General features: G+C 52.8%; 1 protein-coding gene across 1 annotated transcript in view; it reads right to left on the bottom strand.

The window, feature by feature from the left end:
* The window catches only part of LOC144668792 (rho GTPase-activating protein SYDE1-like), an 80826-nt gene that overhangs the window by 33271 nt on the left and 27369 nt on the right, over nucleotides 1-20186 (bottom strand). The window contains exons 2-3 of the mRNA XM_078531142.1: nucleotides 12453-13055; nucleotides 1438-2304 (exon numbers count right to left, since the gene is read on the bottom strand). Of these exons, the coding sequence (XP_078387268.1) occupies nucleotides 1438-2304; nucleotides 12453-13055 (1470 nt within the window). The remainder of the gene's footprint in view (nucleotides 1-1437; nucleotides 2305-12452; nucleotides 13056-20186) is intronic.

Below are 20186 nucleotides of genomic sequence, written 5' to 3'. Positions count from 1 at the left end.
CGGGCTCTTTGCTATCTGCAACTTCAGTACATTGCCAGCATTTCTCAGCCAGACAATATCTCCATTTTAGCAACAAACATGATCAGTTATCTCATTCAGGGGAAACACAACTCCCTTTCTGATACACAGCTGGACCACATTCAACTCCTATTGCAGAGAGAGGAGGGAAGGGAGGGGGGGGGAATGTGGCCCAGGGAGGAGCTTTTTCAGGGACAGGACACAGGACGATGGGTCCATTGGGATATATTCCTTCAACTCCAGCTTCCTGCCCTGGCCTGAGTTAATACTCAAAATGCTTCTTCCCTCCAGCGTCACCCATATGTGTGCTCCTGATGGAACAGTGAGTGAGTTGTTTGACATCCAGTTATGGATTTCGCCCCATGGCGTAGTGGTAATGTCACTGGGCTGGTAACCCAGGGGTTCAGGAGTCACGGGTTCGAATCCCACCACGGGAGCTGATGGAATTTAAATTCAATCAGTAATGGTGACCATGGCGACTATATTAGATTGTCATTAAAAAACCCATCTTGCTCACTAATGGCCTACATGTGACTCCAGACCCGCAGCAAAGGGTTAAAGGGCAATTGGGGATGGGCAACAAATGCTGGCTTGGCCACCTTGCCACCATCGAGATGTAGGATTGGTTTCAACTCCTCTAGGATAGAGCGGGGAGTGAACAGAGAGGTTCCTGGTCCCAGCGACCCCGGTCTGAATGCGTGACCGGGGACCGGGGCTGTGCTGCTGTCTTGGTTATCCCTCCAGCACACACTGTCGGGCTTTCAAACGGGCAACACAAAAACCTGGTGGCCATTCAGCCCCTCGAACCTGTCCTGTTCCGCCATTCGATTCGGGTCGCCAAAGGGCAACCGTCTAAACGTTAGGCCCTTCGGGGGCGAAATTAGATTAGGGAAAAAAACTGCTTCGCCCAACGGATGGCAGGAGTTTGGAGCTCTCTTCGGCAAAGAGCAGCTGATGCTGCGGCGATTGTTCATTTTAAAGCTGAGTCTGATTGATGTTTGTTAACCAAAAGTGTTAAGCGGGGTAAGACTGTGGACTAGCCACCATCTTGAATGGCAGGACAGGCTTGAGGGGCAAAATAGCCTCCTGTTCCTTTGGTCCGATAAGGAAACAAGGAGATGGGGCGAAAGCGAGAGAGAAAGGGAGGGAGAGAGAGAGAGAGAGAGAGACAGAGAGAGAGAGAAAGACAGAGAGAGAGAGAAAGACAGAGAGAGAGAGACAGAGACAGAGAGAGAGAGACAGAGAGAGAGAGAGACAGAGAGAGAGACAGACAGAGAGAGACAGACAGAGAGAGAGAGACAGAGACAGAGAGAGACAGAGAGAGAGAGAGAGACAGAGAGAGAGAGAGAGACAGAGAGAGAGAGAGAGAGAGAGAGAGAGAGAGAGAGAGAGAGACAGAGAGAGCTGGTTTGCATTTACCTTTGAAGAGGGGAGGCAGCACGGCAGTCCCATGGCAGCACACGCGGTTGCGAGAGGAGCTGGGGTCCCAGCTGAAGACCAGGAGTTTGAGCTGCTGGGAGTGCTCCAGCTCGATGTTGAAGGTGTGGTCCAGGCTGAGGAAGGGGTCCTGGCAGGTCAGCATGGCGGTGCGTGCCTTGCTGACCGAGTCCACCTGGATGGCGCAGAAGATGTCCCTCAGGCCGGCCCGGGGCAGCTTGACGCCTTCGATGCCGTAGAGCCGGACGTTGATCAGGCCCGAGAGGTACTGTAGGCAGCGCGGCTGCTCACCGCCCCCATAGGGGCGGAAGGCCCCCGTGTCCAGCTTGGCGGCGCTCTCCTTCTCCGCGCGCCAGGAGCCGCCCTCGGGCTTCCCGGCCTTGGCGACCAGCTCCGGTGAGTCCCCATCGCTCAGGTAGCCGCCCTTGCCCAGGGCCCTCGAGCTGCGCTGCTTCTTCCGCTGCCAGCTGCTCCCGCGGGACGAGACGCTGCTGTCCAGGTGGTAGCGACAGATGACGTTGGAGACGGGCAACGGCATGCTCGGAGAGGAGGGGGGAGGGGATGCCCTCCCGCTCGGTCCCGGCCGGGCGCTCTCCGCCGCCGCCGCCGCGGCCCCCCCGCCGCCATCTTTGTCGTGGCGACCATTGGAGCGCGAGGTCCCCCTCAAGCTCAGCTTGCGCCTCAGCTCCGGCAGCTTCTTCATTTTCATGGACAGCCTCCGGACGGTGCCGGGGGACTTGACCCGGTCCGACAGCGAGCGGTGGGCCGCCGTGCTCTTCTTGGAGGGCCTGGGGCTGGGGCTGGCCGGCGGCGTTCGGCTGCTCTCCGTCCGAGCGTCTGCCGCCCCGTCTGTCGGAAAGAGGGGGGGGGGAGAAAAAAAAGGAAACAGGAGTCAGAAAGCCCTTCCTCCCGCGCCAGCCTCCGCCAACCCGCGCGGTGCCCACCGGCCAGCAACCTGCCCAACCCCAACGCAAACAGGCCTCGTCGGACCGTGTGGCCCACACGCACTGTCCCAACGCGAGCGGCCCACACGCACTGTCCCAACGCGAGCGGCCCACACGCACTGTCCCAACGCGAGCGGCCCACACACACACCATCCCAACGCGAGCGGCCCACACACACACCGTCCCAACGCGAGCGGCCCACACACACACCGTCCCAACGCGAGCGGCCCACACACACACTGTCCCAACGCGAGCGGCCCACACGCACACCGTCCCAACGCGAGCGGCCCACATGCACACCGTCCCAACGCGAGTGGCCCACACACACACCGTCCCAACGCGAGCGGCCCACACGCACACCGTCCCAACGTGAGCAGCCCACATGCACACCGTCCCAACGCGAGTGGCCCACACACACACCGTCCCAACGCGAGCGGCCCACACGCACCGTCCCAACGCGAGCGGCCCACACACACACACCGTCCCAACGCGAGCGGCCCACACGCACACCGTCCCAACGCGAGCGGCCCACACGCACATCGTCCCAACGCGAGCGGCCCACACACACACCGTCCCAACGCGAGCGGCCCGTGGACACGGCTGACTAACGTTTCGCGGCTTTGGGCCCTGGCGTTGCAGCTACACAGAGACTCTCACCGAGCGAGAAACACGCCAACTCCATACTCGCCGACCCACACTGGCTCCCACTCTGGCCATGCCTCGGTTTCAAAATCCTCATCCTTGTTTTCTAGTCCCCTCCCCCACCCTGGCCTTGCCCCCCACCCCCCTCCCGGTCTCCATACTCTCCTCTAACTCCACAGCCCTCGGGGCGGTGGGGGGGGGTATCCACGCCCATCTGATCCTAGCCTCTTGTACATCCCTGATTTCCTTCGCTCCACCATTGGCAGCCAAGCCTTCAGTCGCTAAAACTGAGGGGTTGAGCAGGAGGAGGAATGGGAGGAGGAGGGGGAATGGGAGGAGGAGGGGGAATGGGAGGAGGAGGGGGAATGGGAGGAGGAGGGGGAATGGGAGGAGGAGGGGGAATGGGAGGAGGAGGGGGAATGGGAGGAGGAGGGGGAATGGGAGGAGGAGAGGGATGGGAGGAGGGGTAGTTCCTGGTTGCGTGCTAGCACAGGATGGAGTAAAGGGCTGGAATGGGAGCATTCGCCCTCACTGTGTGAATCCTCATCGGAGAACAGGGAGGGGTAGGCAGCAGCATAGAGAATATGGGAGGGTCTATGCACCTTGTTCAAATTGGCCTCCAAAGAGACTTAATCAACTTCTGTAACGAACGGATCATCAACAATAACAAACACACGGAATGGGGGGCAACCTAGTGAAGTGGTTTGGTAATTGGAAGTGAGGAGACGGAGGGCAGGGGGGTGAAGGGTGCAGAACATACGAACCTGACAAGTGGTGCTCCCCAGGTTTTTACTGGGACTTCAACTTGTCGATGTATCTATCAATGACCAAGGAGTAGACAGTTGTCAATACAGGTTCACTGAGGACACTGGGTTGTTTGGGGGGAGGGGGTGTGGGGCGGGGCAGGACATTACGGAGGGGTCCAGACGGACCGAGTGAGCGGGAGGACAAGACTGTGGAGGCTGGCGTTCAACGTGGGGGAGTGAGAGGTCATCCACTTTGGATCCACGAAAGAACAGTCAGAACGGTTTCCAAACGTTGAGGGGGGAGGGGGGAGTGGGGGGAAGGAGGGATCCGGCATTCAGTTTTAGGCACGGCGCTTCAGGAAGGACAGGTAAGCAACAACTCACATTTCTGTAGCATTGTTCAGGATTCCAGTCGCCCCAAAACGCTCACCCGCCAATGAAGCATGTTTGGACGGCAGCCATTGTCATAACGTAGAGAAACACAGCGGCCAACTTAGACGCTGCACAGTGCGGATTCACCCGAATTATTCGTTTTCTTTATTCTGTGGGTGTCGCTGGCAAGGCCAGCAGTCGTTCCCCATCCCTAATTGCCCTTGACCTGAGGGACTTGCCCAGGCCAATTCAGAGGGCAGCTGAGAGTCAACCACGTTGCTGTGGGTCTGGAGTCACGTGTAGACCAGACCGGGTAAGGATGGCAGATTTCCTTCCCTATAGGGCCTTAGTGAACCAGATGGGTTTTTAACACAACCGATGCTGGTTTCACGGGCCAGGGATTAAAGGATTATCAGGATAAATGGCACAACGTTGAGTTATACTCCCGCGAGTTTAGACTGATTTGAGGTGTTTAAACTAATAAAAGAATTTGACATTGGCAGATACAGAGTCACCTGGTGAGCTAGGACATGGGGAAAACAAACATAAGATCAGAGCCGGGCTGCACAGGAGTGAAATCTAGCTGCATATTTACAGGTAACGAGTAAGGATAATCCAGAACTCCCCCCTCCTAAAGGCCGAATGCTGGAGATGAACCGGAGTTTAAGGCTGGAATCAGCTGAAGGGTCACTAATCTGAATTGTTTCTCTCTCCACAGACGCTGAGTATTCTCCAGAAATTTCTGTGTCTTGTGGCAATAGTTTTGTTTTGGATAAAGCTAACGGATTGCATTTGTATAGTGCTTTTAATGTGACGAGACGTCCCCAGGGGGTAAATTATAAAAGAAAAGATGGCGCCGAGCTGAATAAGGAGGTATTAGGGTGGATGACCCTTGGTCGAAGAGGGTTTGAGGAGCGCCTTACGGGAAGAGAGAGAGGTAGAGAGCAGGGAGGTTCAGGGAGGGAATCCCAGGGCCTCTGGCAGCAGGTGAGGCCACTAACAGCACAATGATTAAAATCGGGCCTGCTCAAGAGGCCAGATTGGAGGAGCACAGATGTCTCCGAGGGTTGTGGGGCTGGTGGTAAAGAGATAGGCAAAGGTATTCATTAATCAAGTTAAGGTGCAGATCAGCCATGATCGACTTAAACGGCAGAGAAAGCTCAAGGGACTTTTTTTTAATTCATTCATGGGATATGGATGTCACTGGCTAGGCCAGCACTTATTGCCTACTCCTGAATGGGCTACTCCTGTTTTAATCTGTTCTTCAATGGTGACTAAACCCTTATATCCAAAATGGACAGTCTCTGCCGACGACAGAAGAAGTTACTGGTGGGTCAGTAGGCAGTGAAGTGCCAATGGCAGGGACATGTTCAGTCAAGTTGGCTTCATTGCCCTGGTCTTGGCTAATATGAGGTCGAGGAGAAGGTAGGGAGGGACAGAAGGTGGTAGAGAATGGTGTGCCAATGTGCAGCTGAATCAAATGAACTAGGTCATTAGTATCACTTGTTAACCTTTTCGATGGAGATTAATAAGTTTCCTTTAAACTTTGTCCTTGGTTTTACAGCTGACCTGACTTAGGGGCTGTGATTGCTTTATCCCTTATTTTGTTGATTTAGTTTAATTGGTTGACTCCAAAAGAGTTACAAGAGGACAGGAGCAATGTAGGTAAGGTGGCCACCGCTTTCAAAGCTGGGACATGTGAGATTCATGGCCTGCGAGGCTTCTCCAAGAGGGGACAGAGGTCCTGTTACAAACTGAAGACTCGCTCAGTCCCTAGTTCACTCAGTGGCCCAGAAGTGACCGATGTCCTGGAACATCACAGAGGGGTAAGGTTGGTCTCTTGCCTGTGTGAGCTTTTGAGCCAATAGTAAGATTATCAATCAGGGAACACAACCAAACTTCAGACAGGGCAGGAGCATTCCACCAGCCAGATCTTTGTGTCCAATCTCAACGGACTCCCTTCTGAGGGCTGTGACAAAGTGGTAGCTTCTTATGGTGTGTGTGTGTGTGTGTGTGACCTTTCAAACACATTGAACATTCAAGACACACTCCCTTCACTTTAAACATTTTAACATGTTTTAAACAACAGCAAGTCGTACTTTCTTAGTGACTTTAATGTAGTAAAGCTTCGCTGAAGTGTCATCTGTCAACATTGGACAACGAGTCACATAAGGAGATATCTGGATATACGTCAAAAGATTGGACAAAGAGGAAGGTTTTAAGAAATGTCCTAAAGGGGACAAGGGAGAGAGGCCGAGAGGTTTTAGCGAGAGAATTCCGGAGACATGGGGCTGGATTTTCTTGTCCCAAAAAAGTCAGGAACGGGTGCAGAAATCGGCAAAATTGAGGCTGCGGGACCAGAAATCTGAATTTCTCCCTCGAAAGGAGCCCAACGCAAACTTCCCATTGGCAGGAAGAGGTTGGGATTGCAACCACTCATGCAAGGCCTGTGACATCAGAGTCGCCATTGACAGGCCTAGGGGAAATGCGTATTTCATGTCCCACAGTATTTTTATCGGGATTTGGACCCCACCGGGTAAGAGAGCTCGGAAAGCTTGAAGAAAGCCTGCTGATGAGTCGGGAACATTCCGACAGGGAAGCATTAAACGTTTTGACACCTTCAAATGTCATTATTAGATGCCGTTGAATAAGTTCGATGTGTTTTTACTGCAGTGATGGTTCAAAGGGCTTTGTCTTGCAAAAGTAAGTTGGCCAGCATTGTGTAAACGCTGAGATGCATTAGAGTACTTTTCACATTGGGAAAGTGCTATTATGCATTCACAACTGAAGAAAACAGCACCTGCGACTCTCCCGTCGTGATCTGAACGATGATGTAAATCTGTTAACTTAGAAATAAAAATGGCCTGCTGCTTAAACTTAGGCAAAAAAACCCAGCCCACTCCTGTGCTTGATAGTCAACTGCTTTGAAACAGAACAAAACTATCTGGTCTTTCAGTTTCAATAGGCTCCATTATCTGGAGCTGTAATGGTTTGTTTTGACAGTTAAGCCCATTATAAATGCTTGGCTGAATTTCAAAAGCTTTCGAAGCAAGTCAGCTGGGAGATTGTTTCACAGTTGTTCAGGAGACAGAATATGGTTTGACTGACAGTTTTGAGAGGTTATAATAGGATTTTCCGTCCTTGATGTGGTTTCTGAATAGATGCTTGTTTGTTTTCACAACTTAATGACCACTTAAGGGGATTTAATTTTCTTTCAATGGGACTGGAGTTCTCTCTCCTCTGTGCAGTATGAGTAGCTCTGCGTTTGGTTGACAGTTTAAGGCGCTTGTGAGCGAAAACATTTGTTTCCCCAAGAAGTCCATTTGAAAGACTTCCCGCTGTTATTACATGGTACCTGAGGTCTGTCCATTGTGGATACTGGGTGAGTGACTATGGAGGATACAAGGGGGTGGGGGGGGGTGGAAGGGGTGCAGAGACGGGACATTGAGGTGACATGGGGCGAGTCTGATGGGGCATGGAGAGGAAGTGGGGTTGGGTGGTGGGTGAGGATTAGGGGGCAAAAGAAAATGATGCGGAGAGATGGGTCGACGTCCCCCGGGGAGTGAGGTGGGCCTTTGAGCCAGCCTGTGCGGCACCCCCCCGAACCTTCTCCGACACTGCCTCAGGCCTGCCGAGAGGGGTGACAGGCCCGAACCCTTGCCCGCCCGCATCCCTAGGAGATGAAAATGTGGCAGGTCAGGCGGCATCTCTGGAGAGAAAGAGAGTTTAACGTTTCAGGTCAAGACGACCTTACATCAGAACTGAAGGAGCAAATGTAAGAGTTTTCAGCCAATGGAAGGGGAGGGGGCGGGTGGGGCAAGAAGAACAAAAGAGGAGACCTGGGAGAGGGTGGAGAGCAGGGGAGATTGAATAAGAAACGATTTCATGATGCAATCGCCTAATAGAATGGTAAAGAACAAAGGTTGTGTCCCAATGAGGCGCGAATGGCTAGATAGCCATTCTCTCAATGGCAAGGCCAGCTTTTGCTGCCCATCCCTAATTGCCCTTGGACTGAGCGGCTTGCTAGGCCATTGCAGAGGGCAGTTAAGAGTCAATCACATCGCTGTGGGCCTGGAGTCACATGCAGACCAGACCGGGTAAGGATGGCAGATTCCCTTCACATTACTGAAGGACATTAGTGAACCAGATGGGATAGCTTCATTACTGAGACTAGCTTTATATTCCAGATTTATTTATTAATTGAATTTAAATTCCACCAGCTGCCATGGTGGGATTTGAACCCATGTCCGCAGAACATTTGCCTGGGCCTCTGGATTGCTAGGCCCGCGACATTACCACCACACCAGCGTCTCACACTAATCTGAATGCAACATGAAGGGATAAAGAAAGAAACAAGACCAGGACAACCCAGCTAAACAAAAAAAAACAACGAACAAAACACACAGAGCAACATGAGGGCAGAGGTTATGATCTGAAGCTGTTGAGCTCGATGTGGCGTCCAGAAGGCTGGAGAGTGTCCAGTTGAATGATGAGGCACTGTTCCTCGAGCTCGCATTCATTGGAGCTTCATTGGAACAGTGCAGCAGGCCGTGGACAGGAAGGTCAGAGTGGGAGCAAGGTGGAGATGCCAACCGGCAGGGAGGTCAGGGTCATGCTTGCGGACTGAACGGAGGTGTTCCACAAAGCAGTCAGCCAGTCTGCGTTTGGTCTCCCCAATGTGGGAGAGGCTACATTGTGAGCGGCAAAGATAGAATACTAAATTGCAAGTAAATTGCTGTCTCACTGGGAAGGAGTGTTTGGGGCCTTGGATGGTGTGAAAGGAGCTGGTGAAAGGACAGGTGTTGCATCTCCTTGGCTTGCATGGAAAAGTGCCGCAGGGAAGCGAGGGAGGTGGACGAGGGTGTCACGGAGGGAACGGCCCCAGGGAACGCTGAAAGGAAAGAGCCAGGAAAGATGTTTGGTGGTGGCATCAAGCTGGAGGTGGTGGAGATGACGGAGGAAATGGCGTTGAATACGGAGACTAGTGGGGTGGAAGGTGAGCACAAGGGGAAGGGAGGGGAAGGGGTGAGAGCAGAGGTGTGGGAAATGGATCGGACACAGTAGAAGATCCTGCTGGGTCCCATGTTGGGTGAGAATCCTCGGTAGATGAAAAAGGAAGACATGTTGGGAGCACTGGTGTGGAAAGTTGCATCATCAGAACAGATGCGACTGAGACGGAGAAAATGGGAGAATGGAATGGAGTCCTTACAGGAAAGATTAGGGACATGGGAGTGCAGTCAAAGTAGATGTGGGAGTCCATGGGTTTGTAGTGAGTATTAGTGGATAGCCGATCTCCAGAAATGGAGACAGAGAAGTCAGGGGAAGGGAAGAGTTGGAAATGGACCAGGTGATGGTGAGAGAAGGGTAAAAATTGGAAACAAAGTCAGTGAAACTTTCCAGTTCATGGCGAGAGCAAAAGATGGCACCAGCACAATCAGCAATGTCCAGAAAAGGAAATAAGGGAGGGGGGCCTGAGTCAGACTGGAATAATGAATGTTCCACATATCTCACAAAAAAACAGGCATAACTGGTACCCATGTGGGTGCTCATAGCAACAGCTTTCATTTGGAGGGAGTGAGTAGAGATGAAGGGGAGATTGTTCAGTGTGAGAACGAGCTCAGACAGGCGGAGGAGGGTGGTGGTGAATGGGGACTGGTTTGCCCTCCGTTCCTGCACTTTTTGTATTTATTTCAGATTTCGCAGCATCCGCAGTATCTTGATTTTGAAAATATGGCAGGGAGGAAGGAGGTGACGGGTTCGAGTTTGCGAAGTTGGTGTTTCCAGAACCCGAGACGAGAATCAAGTCCATAAAGGATCCTGCTACCCTACTTTCAAGAGCAATGGAGTTCTCCCTTGTGACCCGAGCAATATTTATCCCTCATCTTATACTGGAAACAGATAATCCGGTCATCTTTGTGGGATCTTGCTGAACACAAATTGGCTGCTGTGTTTCCTAAATTACTACAGTGGCTACAGTTTACCATTCTCTTTTCCTCCTGCCCCCATTCTGCTCACTAGCTGAACCAGGCTGTGTACAACTCATCACCTGAAGCTGCATTTCAAAGGCCATAACCACATCCCTCATTAACACTCGCCATGATGACATCCATCATGATGATACCCGCCATGGTGATACCCAACATCATTAACACCGCCATGGTGACACCCGCCATCATTAACACCGCCATGGTGATACCCACCATTGGTAACGCCAGCCATTGTTAACATTGCCATGGTGACACCCGCCATCATTAACATCGCCATGGTGATACCTGCCATGGTGATACCCACCACCGGTAACGCCCGCCATTGTTAACACTGGTCATGGTGATACCCGTCATCGTTAACGCCAGCCATGGTTCACACCTGCCATTGCAACACCCACGGTCAACCTCCCCTCAGGCTAACCAAAGCCTAAACCCTTCATGACCAAGGGCCTCCTTCCCTCTCAATAAACACTCCAACTTATCCAAAGCTCCCGTGCACAACTCCTGCCCCAATGTGCAACCTCTACAGCCTCCTCCCAATTTGCCAATCCTAATAGTAGTCTTATCTACCCCATCTCCCCAATCCCTAAATGCTGAGAACACCCTTGGCCACCTCTACACCACCTCCTGCTGCCATTGCACCTCTGCCCTAAACCCCTGCACCCAAATCCATCAGGCCGGCTCTCCAAGAGTAGCTCACCACGTGTTCCTCTCTCCTTACGCACTACGCTCTTGGTACTTCATTTTCCTGTGTTAACGACTCTATAAATCAAGTTACCTAGAGGATGGGGTAGTGATTACTGTAGCTGGCCAACATGTTTTTAAATTTATTCCTTCATGGGATGTGGGTGTCGTCGGTAAGGCCAGCATTTGTTGCCCACCCCTAATTACCCTTGAACTGAGTGGCTTGTCACTACACCACCATCTCCCCAGTTTAAAGAAAAACCTGGATATAAAAAGCTGGTATCAGTAAAAGTAACCCTGAAGCTGCAGGGGTGGGGGAGACGGTGGCGTAGTGGTAATGTCACTGCCAGAGGCCCAGGCTAATGCCCTGGGGGACCTGGGTTCAAATCCCACCAGGGCAGCAGGTGCAATTTAAATTCAATGAATAAACATGGAATATAAAACTAATCTCGGTGATAGTGACCATGATACTATCATCGATTGTTGTAAAAATCCATCAGGTTCACTATTATAAGACCAGAAGACGTATGAGCAGAAGTAGGCCATTCGGCCCATCGAGTCTGCTCTGCCATTCGACGAGATCATGGCTGATCTGATAATCATCAACTCTGCTTTCCTGGCTTTTCCCCATAACCTTTGATTCTCTTACTGATTAAAAACCTGTCTGTCTCAGCCTTCAATATATTAAATGACCCAGCCTCTACAGACCCTCTGCGGTAAAGAAATCCACAGGTTGACTACCCTCAGAGAGAAGAAATTCTCCATATCTCTTTTAAATGGGTGCCCCCTTACTTTGATATTGTGCCCTCTGCTCCTAGACTTTCCCTCAAGGGGAAACAGCCTCTCAGCATCTACCCTGTCAAATGCCTTAAGAATTTTATATGTTTCAATAAGGTCATCTCTCATTCTTCTAAACTCCAATGAGTACAGGCCCAACCTACTCAACCTCTCCTCATAAGAAAATCCCTCCATACCCGGAATCAACCTAGTGAACCTTCTCTGGACTGCCTCCAAAGCCGTTATATCTTCCCTTAGATAAGGGGACCAAAATTGTTCACAGTTTTCTAGCTGTGGTCTAACTAGTGCCTTATATAGTTTTAGCAAGACTTCCCTATTTTTATACCCCATTCACTAATGTCAGTTAAGGAAAGAAATCTGCCGTCCTTACCCAGTGTGGCCTACACGTGACTCCAGACGCACAGCGAGGTGGTTGCCTCTTTAACCGCCCCCTGAAAGGGGCTAGCAGGCCACTCCAGATGTATCAAACCGCTGCAGAGAAAGGCATTCTGGGTGTACCCACACCACAAGAACTGCAGTGGTTGAAAAGGGTGGCCTCCCCCCACCACCTCAACACCTTCTCAAGGGATGGGCAATAAATGCCTGTGACATTCACATCCTGCAACCCCCCCCACACTAAAAAAAAAGAAAAATGCCCCTGCAGGAAGGAAGGAAACCTGCCGCCCTTGGCTAACCCAGCCTACACGTGACTCCATCCCCGCATCAACCTGGTTCGCTGGTGACTGCTCCGTGAAGTGTCCACGCGCGGGTTACACACACACGCACACACACACACACACACACGCGGGTTATTGGGGCGCCAGTGGCCGGGGTCGACTGCTCACCTGACAGTTCAGCTTTATGTGCGGCACCGCCCGCCTGATTCCCGCTCCAAGTTACGCCAGCAGCTGGCGTCGAGGTGGAAGGCCTGTGGGGGTTTGGGGGCGAAGGCTTGGGAGCGGATCTCGCCGTCGGCTGCTCCGGCGCCGTTTCAGTGCCGCCCGGCATCGTCAGGGCACCGCCGGGCTTCCTCGCGCCGTCTGCTGGGCCGGGCACCTCCACATACCACTGCGCCCGGCTGGGCTCCGCCCTTCGCGGCACACGCACAAGGTCGAGGTCCTCGGGGATGGGGTTGTACCAGATTTCGCCCTCCTCGGCAGCGCCCTTGGCCTGTCTCCCCTCGCCGGGTATCCGCCCGGCAGCACCGACGCCCAGCTCCCGGCTGGGGCGCTTGGCCAGGCTGGGCGGGCACATGGCGGGGCCTGGGTAGCTGGCGCCGCTGCAGGCAAGGTTCTCCGGGGCACAGGGGGGAAGCAGCCGCTCGCTGGGGCTCTTGCAGGCGCCGGATAGGTCGGTTCTCTCGGCCCGGGGTTCACCGCTCTCACACTTTGCAACCTGGGCTGTCTCTGGATGGGCTGCGATTGGCGCTTTCTCCGAAACATCGGATTCTAGACGGAAACAAAAAGAAACAAAGGCTCTTTAGGAATCAGATTCCCAGGATTAACGAGCATGAACGATGAGGATGCTGCATCACTCAGAATAGAAGAAGCATGAACCAGAGGCACAACGACTAAACTTTCCAGTAAAGCTCCCTCTACACTGTCCCCATCAAACACTCCCTGGACAGGTACAGCACGGGGTTAGATACAGAGTAAAGCTCCCTCTACACTGTCCCCATCAAACACTCCCAGGGCAGGTACAGCACGGGGTTAGATACAGAGTAAAGCTCCTTCTACACTGTCCCCATCAAACACTCCCAGGACAGGTACAGCATGGGGTTAGATACAGAGTAAAGCTCCCTCTACACTGTCCCCATCAAACACTCCCAGGACAGGTACAGCACGGGGTTAGATACAGAGTAAAGCTCCCTCTACACTGACCCCATCAAACACTCCCAGGACAGGTACAGCACGGGGTTAGATACAGAGTAAAGCTCCCTCTACACTGTCCCCATCAAACACTCCCAGGACAGGTACAGCACGGTGTTAGATACAGAGTAAAGCTCCCTCTACACTGTCCCCATCAAACACTCCCAGGACAGGGACAGCATGGGGTAAGATACAGAGTAAAGCTCCCTCTACACTGTTCCCCTCAAACACTCCCAGGGCAGGTACGGCACAAGGTTAGATACAGATTAAAGCACTTACCACATAGTCCCCATCAAACACTCCCAGGACAGGTACAGCATGGGGTTAGATACAGAATAAAGCTCCCTCTACATTGTCCCCTTCAAACATACCAAAGATAGATGCTGCACGGGGTTAGATACAGTGTAAAGCTCCCTCTTTCCTGTCCCCATGAAACACTCCTAGATCATGTACAGCAAGGGATTAGGTACAGAGTAAAGCTCACTCTACACTGTCCCCATCAAACACTCCCAGGACAGTTACAGCATGGGGCGAGATATGGAGTAAAGCTCCCTCTACACTGTCTCCATCAAACATTCCCAGGACAAGTACAGCACGGGGTTAGATACAGAGTAAAGCTCCCTCTACACTGTCCCCATCAAACACTCCCAGGACAGGTACAGCACGGGGTTAGATACAGAGTAAAGCTCCCTCTACACTGTCTCCATCAAACACTCCCAGGACAGCTACAGCACGGGGTTAGATACAGAGTAAAGCTCCCTCTACACTGTCCCCATCAAACACTCCCAGGGCAGGTACAGCACGGGGTTAGATACAGAGTAAAGCTCCCTTTACACTGTCCCCATCAAACACTCCCAGGACAGGTACAGCACGGGGTTAGATACAGAGTAAAGCTCACTCTACACCGTCCCCATCAAACACTCCCAGGACAGGTACAGCACGGGGTTAGATACAGAGTAAAGCTCACTCTACACTGTCCCCATCAAACACTCCCAGGACAGGTACAGCATGGGGTTAGATACAGAGTAAAGCTCCCTTTACACTGTCCCCATCAAACACTCCCAGGACAGGTACAGCACGGGGTTAGGTACAGAGTAAAGCTCCCTCTACACTGTCCCCATCAAACACTCCCAGGACAGGTACAGCATGGGGTTAGATGCAGCGGGCAGATGGGTGGGGGTGACGGGGTAGGCAAGGGAGGGCAGGCGAGAGAGGGTAGGCTGGAACAGGTGGGGACCAGAGACAGGGTGAAGGAGAAGGGGGATTTGAGGAGGGGAAGGTGTGGAGGGGCCAGTGGCAGAGGGGAAATCCTGATAGAATGGGAAGCATGGTTTTGGTTGTCTCACCCGGGAATGTCCGAGCTCTGAAACTGGCGATACAGCTCACTAATCCTGTGCCAGTGTTTCACTGCACGTGAGCCTGGTCTAATCCCACTCTCAGACCTGCTGCCTCTGTCCTTTCATATTCCTTTCTCAGTAACTATCCCAATTTGGGATACAGGATAAGATATGGTTTGTGTTTGAGCCAGAACGCAGAAATCCGCACACTCGGCCTCCTCTGAGCGAAGAGGCTGTTTCTGCCGTTGGTACTAATTGCTTTCATGCTGATTGGAAAGCTCTTCCCTCTGGTGACTTCCTCGCCAGTCGGGGAACCATTCCCTATTTCCCCTTATCAGGACGTTTCGCTATCTGTATACGGAGCCTTTAACGCACTGAAACGTTGTAAGGCACTGCACACAAAAAGATTCTGACAGAAGGTGAACCTAAACCGGAGGAGGAGATATGAGGACAGGTAACCAAAAGCTTAGTCCAAGTGTTAGGTGTTAAGGAGGGTCTTGAAGGAAGAGCTGGTGGAGAGGGTTAGAGGAGGAGCTCTGGGGTGTAAGATCTAAATGGCTCGAGGAATGGTTGACAATGGTGGATTGAAAAAGGCTTCCATTTATGTAGTCGACATCTCAAAGCTCTTTACAGCCAATGAAGTACTGATTGAAATGTAGCCACTGTTATAATGTCGGACACAGCAGCCAATTTGTGCACAGCAAGCTCTCACAAGCAATGACCAGATAATCTGCTTTGTGATGTTGATCGAAGGATAAATATTTTGCCAATCGCTGGCGAGAACTCCCCTGCTGCCCCTAGGAATAGCACATCCACCCGAGCAGGCGGGGGAGACCTCGGTTTAACGTCTCACCCAAAAGGCAGCGCAGCACTCCCTCAGCGCTGCACTGCGAGTGTCAGCCTCGATCTTTGTACTCAAGTCCTGGAGTGGGCCTTGAACCTGGAACCTCGTGACTGAGAGTCGAGAGCGTTACCAACTGAGCCACTGACACCGATGGGGGTTGGAGGACGGGGCAAGAGGCTGGCGTTCGTTGAACGCAGAGATCTTGGAGGGTCACAGGAAATTCTTTGACCTTCCAAACCCCCAATGAACAAAGTCTGATTCTCTCATGTCCCACTTTACTGTGCACAACAAATTGAGGCCTAACCCTGGACGAGGTCAAAACGACCGTATATTCCGTGCACCTTGTCTGAACTCAACTACAGGGACATCGACGCCGCGGGACATCAGCTTTGAGAGAGACAAGGTCGTACACTAGCAACCACGCTGACAGGAGCAGAGACACCCCCTCCCACACCTCAGATTGTACAGTATACCCTGGTGGGGGGAGCACAGGGCAGGAATGCCAGGAGTTGTAAGCTGGCTGGGCAAATGGTAACATCTCAATCTTTGAAGAGAGGGAGCAGTGAGCTTAATCCCGCTTGGAGCCCGATACCTTGCAGGAGAGGGAAAATGGAAAACATTTGAGTTATGATGGCGTCGCCTGCCAACTTTTATTTTAAATGAAAGCAGCCAGTGACCAAGACAAACACACAGGCTGTCTCCACTAGCAACGCCGTCTCAGTGATGTAAACTAGCCTGACGCTCACAGGACAGCGCAGGCCGAACCGATCGCTGCAACCTCACAGGGGTTTCAGGAGCAGCCTGAAACTGAGGTTTTAAACCCCCCAACACGAGCGGGGTGGGGGTGGGCTGAGAATGGAGGGAGGGGAGATGGGGCAGGGAAGAGCCTGCGGGGAGCGGGGGTGAAGAGGGGCAGAGTGGGGAGAGCTGGGAAGGGAGCAAATGGCAGCAACAAGTGTCCAGGGGGAGACTGTACCGATGTTCCATTGTGAGGGAACCCAGTGAAAAGCAGGAAGGGTTTGATATAAAATCCCACGGTTAACTCCAGTCCCTCCAGGACAAGATGGATCCACTTTTAATTCCCCACCAAGCCTAAACTGGCCCGAAACCACGGCTGAAGCACCTATAGCGCACAGACTGCCAAACTTCAACCAGATGGAGGACTCATTCTCAACTGGCCCGAGATTTATTACGTGTTTCATGCTAGAAAAAGAATTCTAAGAATCAGGCCATTTAATTACTCGCTATTTTTAAATAAAAGAAGCTTTCTTGTAAACTCAAATCCTTTGTGGATTAAAGGCTGGTGGCGAGGGCTAATTAACCCTGGCTTCTGGAGGGAGAATATGTTAACCATGGGCGGTTGAAAAAGCAGCGAGAGTGTGAGAGCCGGGGGAGGCGTTGGGGGGGGGGTCAGTTCCCTTCACGATGGGAGAGCGGTAGAAAGGGGGGAGAAGGGGAAAAGAGCTCTGACATCACTCCGGAAACCAGAAAGAAAGGAAAAGAGGGATTTCATCTATTGCGCTCACTCTACACCATCCACGTCCCCATTACACCCCACACTGTAACAGTGTACAGTCCAGATATACCCCCATTACATCTCACACTGTAACAGTGTACAGTCCAGATATACCCCCATTACACCTCACACTGTAACAGTGTACAGTCCAGATATACCCCCATTACACCTCACACTGTAACAGTGTACAGTCCAGATATACCCCTATTACACCTCACACTGTAACAGTGTACAGTCCAGATATACCCCCACTACACCTCACACTGTAACAGTGTACAGTTCAGATATACCCCCATTACACCCCACACTGTAACAGTGTACAGTCCAGATATACCCCCATTACACCCCACACTGTAACAGTGTACAGTCCAGATATACCCCCACTACACCTCACACTGTAACAGTGTACGGTCCAGATATACCCCCATTACACCCCACACTGTAACAGTGTACAGTCCAGATATACCCCCATTACACCCCACACTGTAACAGTGTACAGTCCAGATATACCCCCACTACACCTCACACTGTAACAGTGTACAGTCCAGATATACCCCCATTACACCCCACACTGTAACAGTGTACAGTCCAGATATACCCCCATTACACCCCACACTGTAACAGTGTACAGTCCAGATATACCCCCATTACACTCCACCCTGTAACAGTGTACAGTCCAGATATACCCCCATTACACTCCACCCTGTAACAGTGTACAGTCCAGATATACCCCCATTACACCCCACACTGTAACAGTGTACAGTCCAGATATACCCCCATTACACTCCACCCTGTAACAGTGTACAGTCCAGATATACCCCCATTACACTCCACCCTGTAACAGTGTACAGTCCAGATATACCCCCATTACACCCCACACTGTAACAGTGTACAGTCCAGATATACCCCCATTACACCCCACACTGTAACAGTGTACAGTCCAGATATACCCCCATTACACTCCCACCCTGTAACAGTGTACAGTCCAGATATACCCCCATTACACCCCACACTGTAACAGTGTACAGTCCAGATATACCCCCATTACACTCCACCCTGTAACAGTGTACAGTCCAGATATACCCCCATTACACTCCACCCTGTAACAGTGTACAGTCCAGATATACCCCCATTACACTCCACCCTGTAACAGTGTACAGTCCAGATATACCCCCATTACACTCCACCCTGTAACAGTGTACAGTCCAGATATACCCCCATTACACTCCACCCTGTAACAGTGTACAGTCCAGATATACCCCCATTACACCCCACACTGTAACAGTGTACAGTCCAGATATACCCCCATTACACCCCACACTGTAACAGTGTACAGTCCAGATATACCCCACTACACCTCACACTGTAACAGTGTACGGTCCAGATATACCCCCATTACACCCCACACTGTAACAGTGTACAGTCCAGATATACCCCCATTACACCCCACACTGTAACAGTGTACAGTCCAGATATACCCCCACTACACCTCACACTGTAACAGTGTACAGTCCAGATATACCCCCATTACACCCCACACTGTAACAGTGTACAGTCCAGATATACCCCCATTACACCCCACACTGTAACAGTGTACAGTCCAGATATACCCCCATTACACTCCACCCTGTAACAGTGTACAGTCCAGAGATACCCCCATTACACTCCACCCTGTAACAGTGTACAGTCCAGATATACCCCCATTACACCCACACTGTAACAGTGTACAGTCCAGATATACCCCCATTACACTCCACCCTGTAACAGTGTACAGTCCAGATATACCCCCATTACACTCCACCCTGTAACAGTGTACAGTCCAGATATACCCCCATTACACCCCACATTGTAACAGTGTACAGTCCAGATATACCCCCATTACACCCCACACTGTAACAGTGTACAGTCCAGATATACCCCCATTACACTCCACCCTGTAACAGTGTACAGTCCAGATATACCCCCATTACACCCCACACTGTAACAGTGTACAGTCCAGATATACCCCCATTACACTCCACCCTGTAACAGTGTACAGTCCAGATATACCCCCATTACACTCCACCCTGTAACAGTGTACAGTCCAGATATACCCCCATTACACTCCACCCTGTAACAGTGTACAGTCCAGATATACCCCCATTACACTCCACCCTGTAACAGTGTACAGTCCAGATATACCCCCATTACACTCCACCCTGTAACAGTGGAGAGGGGGGGAGGAAAAGGGGGCGGGGGAAAGAGTGTGGGTGGGAAGCGGGGGGGAAAGAGGGGGGGTGGAAGGGGGGGGGTGGAAGAGGGGGTGGAAGGGGGGGTGGAAGAGGGTGGGGTGGGAGAGGGGGGGTGGGAGAGGGGGCGGGGGAGAGGGGGCGGGGGAGAGGGGGCGGGGAGAGGGGGCGGGGGAGAGGGGGCGGGGAGAGGGGGGGGGGGAGGGGGCGGGGAGAGGGGGCGGGGGAGAGGGGGCGGGGGAGAGGGGGCGGGGGAGAGGGGGCGGGGGAGAAGGGGCGGGGGAGAAGGGGCGGGGAAGAAGGGGGTGGAAGAGGGGGGTGGAAGGGGGGGTGGAAGAGGGGGCGGGGGGAAGGGCGGGGGAGAGGGGGTGGGGCGGGGTGGGGTGGGGCGGGGCGAGGGGAGGGGCGGGGGTGGGGCAGGAGCACGGGGCGGGGGAGGGGGAGAGGGGAGGGGGAGAGGGGGAGGGGGAAAGGAGGGGGGAGAGGGAGAGGAGAGGGAGGTGGAGGGGGAAGAGGGGAAGGGGAGGGGGTGGGGGAGAGGGGGAGGGGGGTGGGGGAAGGGGGAGGGGGGTGGGGGAGAGGGGGAGGGTGCGGGGGGAGGGCGAGGGGGAGAGGGGGCGATGGAAGAGGGGGAAGGTGCGGGGGGAGGGGGTGGGGAGGGGGGGGTGGGGGAGAGGGGGCAATGGGAGAGGGGGAGGGAGAGGGGGCGAGGGGCGGGAGGAGGGGGAGGGGGGCGATGGGGGTCGGGGGAGAGCAGGCCCCCTCCCTCCTGCGTGTTGTGAATCC

The sequence above is a fragment of the Cetorhinus maximus genome, chromosome 28 (genome assembly GCF_964194155.1).
Source record: "Cetorhinus maximus chromosome 28, sCetMax3.hap1.1, whole genome shotgun sequence".
NCBI lineage: Eukaryota > Metazoa > Chordata > Chondrichthyes > Lamniformes > Cetorhinidae > Cetorhinus > Cetorhinus maximus.
Note: the sequence above shows the minus strand (reverse complement) of the source record. Positions and strands in the feature narration are given on the sequence as shown.